The 12,470-nt window shown below is 49.9% G+C and overlaps 1 protein-coding gene across 1 annotated transcript; it reads left to right on the top strand.

Annotated features, from left to right (window-relative positions):
* The first annotated feature begins 1,165 nt into the window (after positions 1–1,165).
* Positions 1,166–12,162, top strand: SLC10A1 (solute carrier family 10 member 1). Its single transcript, XM_054198053.1, has 7 exons — positions 1,166–1,243; positions 2,704–2,720; positions 6,772–7,095; positions 7,820–8,030; positions 9,585–9,763; positions 10,698–10,898; positions 11,985–12,162. The coding sequence occupies exons 1-7, from the start codon at positions 1,166–1,168 to the stop codon at positions 12,160–12,162; spliced, it is 1,188 nt and encodes a 395-aa protein (XP_054054028.1).
* Positions 12,163–12,470: the final 308 nt, after the last annotated feature.

The raw sequence follows: 12,470 nt of genomic DNA, 5'->3' as shown, positions 1-12,470 counted from the left end.
CTGGCTGGAGCATTGTCTCAGCAGCTCAAGGATGATGTCCGGAGTGATGTCAGGACCTAGGCTTTGCTAGCATCCCACCGACACCCGCAAAGGCGCTGAGGAGCATGGGACGTTCTCCTCCGGCACTGCATGCATGCTGCAAGGGAACCCCCAGGTCTCCCACCATGCCCTCGCATGCAGACACTGAATTGAGTGGTTGTGTGGCTCTGCTGCTCTGTGCCCTGTGACTGGAGAAGTCTCCCACGCAGCCACCTGGCTGCTTATTACTCAGATTAAACCCTGGTGGTAGTTTCCATGCCTTCTCTTCAACATGGAAGTTTCTCTCTCTCATCAAGGCAATTTGGCTGCCCTTCAGGTGGGAGCTTCAGTGCAACAGAAGGGGAAAGACTGGGCGATGAGTCTGCCTTCTCATAGACCTCCTGGTTCTCCCCTGGGTTTGCGTAAGAGTCTTGGACTCATTCAGTAATCCTAATCACCTTATTTCATATTTCCCACTTTCCTAGTTATCTCCTTTGTTAAATATTCATATTCGCCCCCTCGGAAGAAGAGCTACTTCATATCACTCTTTAAAGCTATGGAGGTAGAACTCGAGCACAACCTACTCAATTAAATTGTTTAATATAAGCTTTGATACAAATGAGGCACGCTTACCTCAGCTCAAGATGCCATTGCCCTTCACAGGTATATGGCATCCACAGCTGGAAGCTGGGCAAGGCACTAGGAACCTTCTGCTGCCCAGATCAGCTCTCCCAAGCTCATGCCAAAGAAACTTCTCACCTGACCCAGAGAAAACACAGCATTTTCTGAATAGTTATCACCCTGCAAAGATCAGAAGAAGAGCAGAAAAGGATAGGCTCTCCCATAAACCTAATAGCAATAGTCAAGGCTGTATTGATCGGATACAGGCCTAAGGAAGGGCCAGCGGACAGCATTTTACCAAAGTTTCAAGGAAACTTAAGCTGTCAAATTTTTATGAAGCTGTTTTTGACATCTGGTCCCCAAGGAAATGGAACAGTCAAGATTAACCAGACTCGTTAATTCTGTAGTTAACAAGTGACTACAATAGACAATAAACAATCTCTTTTCCCACAGGGAAAAATAAGCGTCGCAGACAAGAACACGCTTCCTTCTGTGAAGTTCCCCCCCAAAAACATCCGCCCTCAAGATGAACCTGCTCCAGCACCAAGCTGACACCCTTCCTGTGGGCAAAGCCAGGACCACCCTCTGCATCTGGGAGCGTGGGGTAACCCCAGCGCTCCCCTCAACCCATGCAAAGATCCCCCTCCCATGAGCGGAGGAGGGGGGTTACCCCAGACCTGCAGACTGCTCCCCACCGAGGGAAAATGGAGCCTCTCCCACGTATCACCACATCGCACTGTCTGCTATGGGCTCCTTAGAGAAAAACCAAGCAGCTATCACAGCGGTCAGAAATCCACGGCAACCTGCGTTTGCTTACCATAAAAATCACCCTTCTCCAGAACTGTAGGTCTCTGGATTAACTTAAAACCCTTTAGGGTAGTAACACCACTGAAGGGATGGGGCAGGACCCTTCCCTGCCACCAAGGCCCTTTGGCAATTCGCGGTGCTCTAGAAGTTAGGAGGAAGGGGCCACCTACTGAAATGCTGGTCTCAATGGCTGAAGCGCCTCACTCAGGCTCTTGGGGGCGGCTTTCCTTTCTCCAGAGCTCCCCGCACCGCCCAAGGCAATAAGCAATGCCCACCTGGACAGCATTTTAAAACAGCTTCCCTAAAAACGGAGAATAGGCATCGGAGTAAGCTCGTTTTTCCACTGCTGACCGACCGGAGCGTGCTCCAGCTGACACCGCCAAGTCCTCTCCTGGTCTCCGGCTGAGGCAAAGCCGTCAGTAAAATCACAGGAGGGTGCACTATCCCCTCCTCTGGCTGTTTAAAATAAGTGTCACTAAACCAGACAGATGCTGGCGCTGTGTCTCAGCAGGCGCTAATTTAGCCCATACGGAGTGCTCTTACATCATTTGTTCTGGGCACAGCTTAATTGCAAAATTAATTATTTTCCTATAAAACAAAATTGTATAAGAGGGTAGTCATGGGATTTTTAAGCCTGACGGATGCTAAATGGGATTTGAATAAATGTAAACAACTTTGGCTCCCGTCTGGGCTCAGGACCGCTAAGAGAGTAGCACTGCCGGGGCAGGGAGCCAGTGGATGCCCGGCGGTGGGGGACAGGACACGGCTGCCACCGGGAAGGCAGAGGTGCACAGTCCCATCCACCCTGCTGCGGGACACTGGGATGGGGCCCCCATCCGTGCTGGAATGTGCAGCAGACACAGCTGGGCAGTGAACAGCAGATCGCACGGACACCCATCCCCGGCACGTCCCAGCAGCTCCGGGAGGCCTCGAGGGCGTGCTGCCGGTATCATGGCAGGGCTTTCAGCCTTGCTGCTGGGAACCAGCAGGACCGTGAAGAGCTGGGGGAGCCTCTCCTGCGCCCCCCACCCCGCCGGCCCCATCTCACTCCAGATGTGCCCCTTCCCTGTGACACAGTGGGTAGCCATCTCCAACATGCAGCTGGCATGGCAACAGGATGGCACCTGACACCGGGGTGAGGAGAGAGGAGTGTGGCCATCACCGTGGGATCAGGCTACAGCTGCCCTGGCCAATGGTACGTGGCAGCTTGTGCCCAGACTGCTCCATAGCAGGGTGGCAAGTGGTTTGCTTCTCTAGACAAGTCCATTCAATTTGTTCTTGTTTCTGACCCTATCTCAGCAGGCTCAGACACAAGCAGACCTAACCACCACCGCAAAACCACAACTTTTCCCATGACAGGGCAGACCAGACCTAGATTTTAGTTGGAGGGCATCCCATTTAAGTGGGTTGCATCCTCAGGTGGTGACAGAAGTGAAAAAACATGAACAGGACCAAAACTGTGGCACGGGAGAGCCACAGCTAGTACAAGTTGTGACAAGTCATGATTGTCCCTGCAGAAGTCCTTCAACCCCCTGACAGCCCTCTGGCCATGTGGGCAAGGCTGTGGTGGGCAAATTGCCTCAAAAGCACACAGAAACGAGCAAATCGATTAGCCAAGCACGTGACAATACAGTGAGAAAACCTTACCTGAGCAAAATAAGGGCAAGGTCGTGTCTCCAGCTGTGGGCCAACATAGTGTGAAATCTGGCACATATCAAGTCACTGCTGCTCTTATCGTGCACCTCTGCTGAAGTATGGCCTTTGGGTAACAACTGGGCTGAGCTCAAATTACATTCATTCTGTAAAAAATACAGAAGAAGTGACAATCCCAGCTGCAAACTGGAAAAATGGCTCTCAGCTCCCCATCAGCAAAAGGGGCGTGTGAGCCATTTCATATTTATCCGGTGAATTTATGAAGCTGCATTATGAAAGCACAAAGCACTGGCTCCTTTGGTGTCTTTAATTAAAAAAAATAATCCACAACACAGCTCATTTTGAGCTCCAACAGGAAGTCTGCTAACTTGTGTAGTGTTGTGGGGGTTTTTAATATCTCCTTTAACGCCTTACCTTTGTTAAGCATCCTGTGATGCCTGGCGTATCGGACCGTATCTCTGAATTTGGGAGTACCCGACTTAATAAAAACAATCCAAGCGACGGCACCTACGGTAAGACTTTGTTGTTTTATGATGTCTTTTATCCTCAGAGAGCAACCAGGCTCTTGGGCAGGCAACCACTGCCCTCAAGTGGCATGAGCTGCGCAGGACCTTTTGGGAAGCTCCTCGGCTTTCCATGGAGCAAGGGCAGAGGCAAAGGCCTCTGCACGGGGAGAAAGCTGTTTGAGGGTATTTGGGCCGCGGAGGTGGGGTGAGGGTGGGAAGGAGACCATTTAAAGACCATCTAGAAATTTACCTTTTAAGAACTGAGCTTGGAAAGCCGTCAAAAGAAGGAAAAGGCACGCTTTGCCTCGGGATGAAACTAGGGCTTGCTTCGCCGAGCAGGCAGCTCCCTCTGAGGCCATAGCCTCCTCTGAACCGAGGTAGATGACGTGACCATCAGGTCAGCAGCAGCCCATCGTGGACTAACCAGAAGCATGGCATGTACCACCCGGGCCCCACTGCCTCCCGGCATGGCAGCCTGCTCCTTTCTCCAGCCAAGCCCCTTGGTGGTCCCACCTACCAGGTCCCACTGCGGCAAGCAGCGGCTTTAGAGCAGAGATGCGGCTCTTCAGCCACATCCGAACGCAAACCCCCAGCTCCAGTGCCCGTGTAAAACAAACAACTGGATATCCCCAGCATGAATCAGGGCGAAATAATGATCCTAATTTATTCTGCTTCTCTGGACCAGTCTCTCCCTTGGTTCCCACAGCATTTCCTGCGTTAACTACAGGGAACCAGCAGGAACACTTGAAGAGCAAACAACTAGCAGGCATTTTTTTAATTATTGGGGTAGTTGAAACATTCTTCTACAGCCCTGCAAAGACAAAGGGTGAGAGCGTTACAACATCGTTGTTTTAAAACCCCGAGCTGCTCTGAGCTTGACGGGGGGGGGGGTCTGGGTGCTGCTGAGGCAGTGACACTTTATAGCCACTTAATTGTTTCACTTGACCTTTCTCGCATCTTCTGACAAAACTCGGCATACAGCTAAAAGGCAAACACAGTGAAAACAATCATTTCCTTAGGATGACTGGGGACCTCTGGGAGAGAAACCTGAAGGGAGGCAGAGCAAGTGAGAAGGAATTGCTGTGGGCTTTGCTCCTGCGTTTTTCTCCTAATTCCTACGGGCTTTGCCCATGTGCTACTTGGGCAGCTCTTACTTGTGCCTGGAAATCTTGCAGATGCCACAGGAAAAACAAAGCGTGCACAATACTGCAGGCCACCTCCTCCCACTTGCCTAGCCGGGACCCCAGCGACAAGGCTGGGCAGTACTCTGCCACTGCAGAGCCAGAGATGCCTCAAAGCACCACCTGCGATTTACGGGGAAGGGCCCTCGTCCCCACGCACAGTGACATCGTGCTCACAAGGGTGTGGAAGAAGCTGCGGGCACGGACACACAGAGCCCCCGGGAGCTGCCGGCACGGCTCTGTCCCACACCGTGGCAGGCACTGCTCCTGCCCACCCAGTGGGGGATGCCCACGCTGGGCTCCAGAGCTGTTGTCGGTGCTTTTCCGTCCTGGCTGCCAGCCTGGAAAACAAAGTTCCTGACCAAAGTGAGAGCAAGTGGAGAAGAACAGCCCCAACATTCCTGCTTGCCACCAACGGCGTTTCCAGAGCAATGGGGCTGGAGCTGCTGAGCTCCCAGATGAATAGGAGCAATGGACACATTAATGCAGCCTTATAATACCCTTCAGCAGAGGGATCAGAGCTTGGCCATATCGCAGAAAACCTCCCTGGTTAAAATCCCCCACCAGAGAGAAAAAGTCTGCAGACCTGTAGGCGTAACCATCATATAGCAACTTCCCTTTCTAAAAGGCTTTATATTCTGCAAGCAGAGGACAAGATTTTGCCAAGAGGGAAAGATTTTCTTGAAGCAGAAAACTGAAGGACCAAGCTTGGCAAGGAAGGGATGGAGCAGCAAGCAACCTGACCGAAGTCTCCCCTAGGCATGTAAGGTAACGGCATTTGCTTTGTTCTAGTTTAACGTGTTCAGCTCTGTGTGTTTCTGGAGTCCCATGCCTGACCTAGGGGTTGCCTCAGGTCCATTCACTCCATAAATGAGGGCAAAACGTGCAGAGGGATGAGGGAGGTACCTGGGGACAGGCAGGCAACGTGCTGTTCCCCAGCATGGCAGATGCAGGAAAGCACGTCCCTTGTACAGCCAGGGTACAGGGAGCAGCAGGGGGATGGACAGATGTCACCTCTGCAGCAGCTGGAGGAAGAATCTTTGCCAGCCACCTCTCTGACCCCTCTTCCTGACCGAGCTCCAGCCACCCATCTCCCTTTTCCCTGCACACTAGAGCTCTGCATGCTGGTACTGAAAGAACTAGGCAGGCACCGGTCCAGGGTGAGTAAGAATCACCTTCTTGCCTTTGCTTGGAGAGCTCGGGTGGTACCCTGCACCACGATCCAGCCAGTGGTGCAGGCATCTCAGGTCCTGCGAGCAACACTGCTGTGCTGCAGCAAGCACGGCTGTGCATGCAGAGGTCCATTGAGGCTCCTGCCATGCAGCGCCTCCTCTCAACGCTCAATGTTTTGAAGGAAGAGAGACAGGAAGGCCCCTAAGAGTTTGCCATAGAAACTATTCATCCAAGTTTCTTCCTAGCCCTCCTATCAAGAGATTGGTTTATGGCCAGAAGTATATTTATAACAAGGGTTATAAAATACTTAAAGTACTCTGGATGCATCACGGTTTTAAGTGTTGGCCTCAGCAGTATCTTGTGGACGAGAGTTCTTCTGTTTCATTTTCCCTTGTATGAAATGCCCATCTTTACCAGTTTTTAATGAGCCTCCCCCTCGCTCTCACCAGCCCTGCCCTTGTTCTCACGGTGAGAGCAGAGGCTGGAAGAGCTGGGGGGCCAGAGCAGAAGCTACATCACACTGCACAACGTATTAATGAAGGGAATGGGGTTCACAGCTGATTGCTCAAAACACGGATTTCTGTTTCAACAGCTGCTAAACAGCAAGGGGGGTGGCCGGAAAGAGATTTCATGTTTTGCTTGCATTAATTGGATGTTATTTGGATTTCTGAATTAATCCCTTCTTCATCTTCCCAGCTACTTACAGAAGGGGGGACCTCTAAGCTCTTCAGCAGGATGAACAAAACCAAGGGGGCCCTTGAGAGCCCAGAGCTTCGGAGCCCAGGTTGCACACAGAGCAACTCCGTGGCCAGTGCAGCACCACCGCTTGCGTTCGGCCAGCAGGCCACAGACAAAGCCCTGAATGTGATCCTTATTGTGGTCCTCTTCGTCATCATGGTATCTCTGGGGTGTACAATGGAGATAGCCAAGATCACAACTCACCTCAGGAAACCCAAAGGCGTGGCAATTGCTGTAATGGCTCAGTACGGCGTCATGCCCTTGACTGCATTTGTGCTGGGCAAGCTTTTCCAGCTGGGTGCTATCGAATCCCTGGCCATCCTCATCTGTGGCTGCTGCCCAGGGGGAAACCTCTCCAACGTCTTTAGCCTGGCACTGAGAGGGGACATGAACCTCAGGTAAGGCAAGCTGAGCGCGTGTTCATTGCCCAGGCCAACCTAGTCTGGTATGACTGGTTCCAAAACTAGCTTAATCAACATTAGCAATCCCCAAGTAGCTGGACAAAGACCGAAATACTAAGTCTAGAATATTTTTAAAGCACCCATATCGCTCAATGAATCAATTTGTCCCAGTTTTATAATAAAATGGGATTTTGTACCTTTCTCTGAAGCATATGGCATGCTGCTCTTGATGAGGTGGGTGCAGGAACACTTTTTCATCTCTACACAAGAGTACATATAGCATATATATGCTATATCTATCTATATAGCAGCACATAGCTCTACGTAAACTGAGCACGCTGCCTGGAGATGCTGCATCAGTGAGAAAGGTTGAACTAGCACAACCCCACAATCCAACGAACCCTAGTGTTAAAACAATATCCAGGGGGGAAGTATCAACTATTAATTTCTCTGTCACTTGTGAATTTCTGAAATGTGAGCTGCACCCACGTTTCAGCGGGTTCTTTCTGAGCTTGTCTAGAACTTGAGTCGTCTTCCCCCCTCTCTGTTCATACCACATCCTTATACAACTTGATAGTGATGGGGAAACCTCAGTGACAGGCTGGGAAAGAGCAAGGTAACATCTCACATTAAAGCCACGCGTCCTGATTAGTAAGAAAAATGAGCGTATTCCATAAAGGAAGTGTCATTCTTCTGCTGAAGGGTCCTTTCTTCAACTCAGCATTGTAATGACCGCATGCTCGACGATCCTGGCAATTGGACTAATGCCTCTGCTTCTGTACCTTTACTCGGGAGGACTATACGAGGATGATTTGGAGGGCAAGGTGCCTTACAAAGGAATAATCACCTCCCTGGTCCTAATGCTAATCCCCTGTGCCATCGGCATCATCTTGAATGAGAAGAAACCACAGTACACTGGCTTTATCATCAAGGTAAGAAGTATCCTAGGCTAGTTGTCTTTCAACCGAGGGCCTCAAGGAAGTTTTCAAAACTAGAGGCACAGAAACATTAACTTCTTTAAGGCATGCCACAAATCAATGAGAGAGTCAAGGACACAACTCACAACATCCACTTCACCACTTTAATCATTAAAATATTTGTCCAAAGAGAAGTCCTCCACCTTTTCCAGACAAACAACATTTTGTAGGCAACTTTCTACCCTGCTCTTCTTTGTTGGCTTCAGTTTTAGCTTCATTTTCATTTGCTACAAGCGGCACTAATGAGCCTCATAGGCACTGCCCCCAGCTACTCCTGGAACCAAAGCAGACCCCAGATTTTAAAGAACAAAAACAAAACCCCCACAACTCCAAAAGAGACGCAAAAAAAAAAAAAAAAACCTACCCCACTGTTCTCAGAGGTCTAGCACAGGGCAAAAGTCACATCACAGTTGCTGCCTGCATCAATGAGATATGTGTCCAGCAGAAGCCACTAGATCACTAAGCACCCATTTATGCCTGGCATCATCTCCCTGCCTCCTTTGCACATCAGGCATTTAAACAGCAAAAGGGAAATCTGGACAACCAGCTACACCATCGCCTAGCTCAAGAGCTTCTGGGCACTGTTAACAGCAGTACCCAGAGAGCTGTTAACAACTTTGTAAACCTGCTTTTCATAGTTTCTTTCACTAAGGCTTCATCTCAGAGAAACTGGGACCAAGCACAGCAAGAATTGGGTGCCAAGACTCCGTAACAGACCTGATAAAACGACATTAGGAATCACTAACCTCTAAGAAGCATGAGAACCCAGGAGTCAGGCTAGACCAGATGCAGGAGGACCAGAGCTCTTCAAAGCACAGGGCAGTAATGACTGGACTGTTTCAGAAAAAGCTTTAAAAGCCTAGCATGAGTAGGTGACCTGCACCAGCCCAGCCAACCCCTGGGTCATGTTCCTTTCTGCTAACACCACCTTTCCATTTATCTTCTCTGCAAAAGACGAAGGGGGTGGAGACTTGCTTTTAAAAAACACCTGGGGAACTCCATACAAATTGGACTCCAAAGTGGAGAGACAGGCAGGAAAGCTGTGTATTCTGCCTCCCAAAATTCCCCAGCTGCTTCACCTGCCGAATCACCCAACGGCAGCGAGACAATCTGAAAATGCAGCCACCACCTTCCATGCCTGCTGCAGGCAGACTCTACCTGTGAGTAAAGTGGTTTCCTCCCCACCTTTGTGTGGACTCGACCCACGAAGGGACCTGGACAGAGAGACACACAGCAATAGCTGAGTAACAAGTGGCTGGTGGAGCAAGTACCCGTCGTTTTGCACATAGACCAGAAAGGTACTTGATTGTTTAAGGTCTCTCTAGATAACACCTCAGGGTGGTCTCTTCTTGATTACTTGTCACATTTATGTCCGTAAAATGCACTTACGCATTCTCACTATATACTTATGTGATAGGCAGGGAACTGGGCACAGCCGCCTCCAACAGCTGAGGCAAATTTTGCTGGGGATTTCTCTCTTGTCTGTTGTCTTGACCACTTTCATTTTAGGCAGGGATGGTTGTGTTTCTGCTGTCATCTGCTGCAATAATCGTTCTGTCTGTGGCCAGTGTGGGAAGCAGTATCACGGCCATCTTCTCACCATCCCTCCTGGGATCTTCTGCCTTGATGCCTTTTGTTGGATTCCTGCTGGGCTATGTTCTCTCCGCAGTCTTCAAGCTTAATGAACGGTATGTTCCTCCACTTCCCCCTCTCCTCACTCTCTGTCACCAGAAGAACAGAGAGGTATGACAGCTCTGGTCTATGGAGCAATGGTGAAAATGTGGGTTTCAACACGAATGTACTTTTGTAATATAAAGACTGATTGCAGTCTCCCAGGACAGGCCCTAGGAGTACGAGCAGACACACCGCAAGCTGTCCCAGTCAGGACTCCCACACCTTGAGTGGGGAGAGAAATGCGTTCAAGCTCTGCTCAGCTGGAGCAGTGTTTGACACAGGTGCCTGAACACCACGGAAGGGGTGGAAGTCCATTATGCAGGTTCACCGAACAAGCAGACGGATGGGTTTGGCTTGGGGTCACCAGTGACCTGCTAGGCATGCATTACCAGCCTCTCAGTAACGAAGTTGGGGGACGAAGAGAAGGAATAGCACCGAAGAACAACAAAGAATTAGGGAATACCAACAGAGAGCAAGCCTGAAGCGACACAACTGTTCCTCAGCTATAATTATCTGAAACCAGTCAATGCATTCAGCTGAAAGCCCAGGAATTCAGAATGGAAACCTTGCATGTAAAACCCGCTCCTTCCCTTTCCCATCCTATCTAATCCAGGTAGGAAGCCCTCTAGGCTTCACTATTTTTTACCTTCGCACCTTGGAAGCGGATTCCTTTCCTGCAGGAAGCTGCAGTGCCTGGAGCGGGATGCAATGTCTCCAAACTCCATTAAGCACAAAGTCCACATTTATAACGTGACCTGTCCCTGCACGTTGCAAACGGAGCACGAGGCAAAACCTTCTAGGGATGGACACCAGTATTGCTCCTCATGAAGCAGATTTTAGCACAGGCGAATGCACGAAGCATTGCAACAGCAGGGTGGGCGGGCTTCTTTTCAAATTGTTAAGAAGAGTGGATTAAATCTGTCATCTGTTTAACTTTTCCTCCTTCAGATGCAGGCGGACAGTGTGCATGGAAACTGGCTGCCAGAACGTACAGCTTTGCTCCACTATCCTCAAGGTCGCCTTCGCCCCAGAAATCATCGGCCCCCTGTACTTCTTCCCGCTCCTCTACTTGCTGTTTCAGCTTGGAGAGGGACTTCTGCTGATCCTGGTCTTTAGGATCCATGACAGAATAAAGAAACCAAATGGCAAGTACAGCTTTGCTCCTGTATTTCCTTTTTTTTCCTATTTCTATTTTCCAATCCAAACCACGCATGTTTACATATAATTACCAATGAATTTCTGCTTTCTAGGGGCAGAATTGGCTTGCCCTCTAACTCAGTTACCATACCCAATGCATTAAATACAAATCAGACCAAAATTCATAGGTAACATTAGAAATTATGACTTCTTTCATTAGCAGAATGTTTCATACAGCGACCTACTATCTACATCATCAGTGCTCCGAGATTTTCAGAGTCCTGTGCTTAAATTAGGACGGGCATCCTACAAAAGCTGTGATTTGCACTGAGCACGTGCCAAGAACAGTCACATGCACGCTCCCTAAAACTACAGAATATCAGATATTCTTTAATGCAGCAAATTCCAGCTTCACCATAAACTGCTGAGATTCACTGAAGGACGTCACTTTTGGAGTGGCGGGGGGAGGAAAAGGACAGAACTGTCGAGTGCTGCAGCTGAAGGAAGGAAGTGTGTGGATCTCCTGCTAGAGAAGTACACAAATAGATTCGAGCTTAATTAAAATATACATACAGTATTGGTATAGACGCGAGGTAGGCTCTTCTCCAACTTCAGCAGGTCCATACTGCCAAAGCCCAGCTGAGTGTCTGAGAAGATGGCTGGAGAATGCAGGGCCGAATGAGGTCCTACCCCACTCATCCCTCTGATGCTTCCAGACCAGCTTTCTCCAGTCCCTTGGGACAGAGGAGCAGCTGCTACAGGAGCACTTCACTCTGTCTTACAGCTACAGCTGAAGGATGACTGCTATTGGGGAAAAAAAATGCTCATTTTGGGCCCTCAGGTGTGCCTGCAGCGCAGGGCAGTTGATATTGGAACCAGCCACGCAGGTGTTTGCAAGACTACTTTAAGAAGGGCGGCTTTCCAGCCTCTGATTCACAAATGACTGGAAGCAAAATGGCCTAAATATTTTGACAGGACTCACGACTTCCTTCCTTTTGCTTTAAATCACCCAGCAACCCCAACTGTAGCTGTGTCGCAGCATTTCCACAACCTGGGTTCACAACTGCCTCTTCTCAGTACTTTTTTCTTTTTCTTCAGATGCAGCAAAAACGACGCGTGCAGCTGGGGACGCAGTTACTGCTCAAGAAATGAAACCAACGTCAAGACCCTGCAGAAACGCTGGGAAACTAGGAACACAACACAGGCGGATCCTGCAGCAGCTGCTGTCGCCACCCCTCCGAGCGCCACCTCCTGCAGCCGGCTCGCAGGTCTCTAGCAGTTCTGTGTAAGACACTCATCCGTGTGCTCATTTCACGCCAGACAAGGGGACCCCCACGGAGCCTTCTGCACCTTCACCGCTATTTCCCAAAGACCTTGCTCCACACTAAGCCTCTCCCCGCCTGCCCACGAGGGAGACTTCCAGTGACTTTCAAGTCGTCACGACAACCCTTTGGGACAGCTTAGGGCCATGGTGCCAAGTGACTGCCCCGGGTTTTGTACGTTTGCAAATCACTGCCCGCATCAGTTTCCCTTTTTTAATTTTGCTTACCTGGAATTGTCCCGCTGGCACATGTTGGAAGCAGC

Source organism: Rissa tridactyla, chromosome 4, assembly GCF_028500815.1.
Source record: "Rissa tridactyla isolate bRisTri1 chromosome 4, bRisTri1.patW.cur.20221130, whole genome shotgun sequence".
Lineage (NCBI taxonomy): Eukaryota > Metazoa > Chordata > Aves > Charadriiformes > Laridae > Rissa > Rissa tridactyla.
Note: the sequence above shows the minus strand (reverse complement) of the source record. Positions and strands in the feature narration are given on the sequence as shown.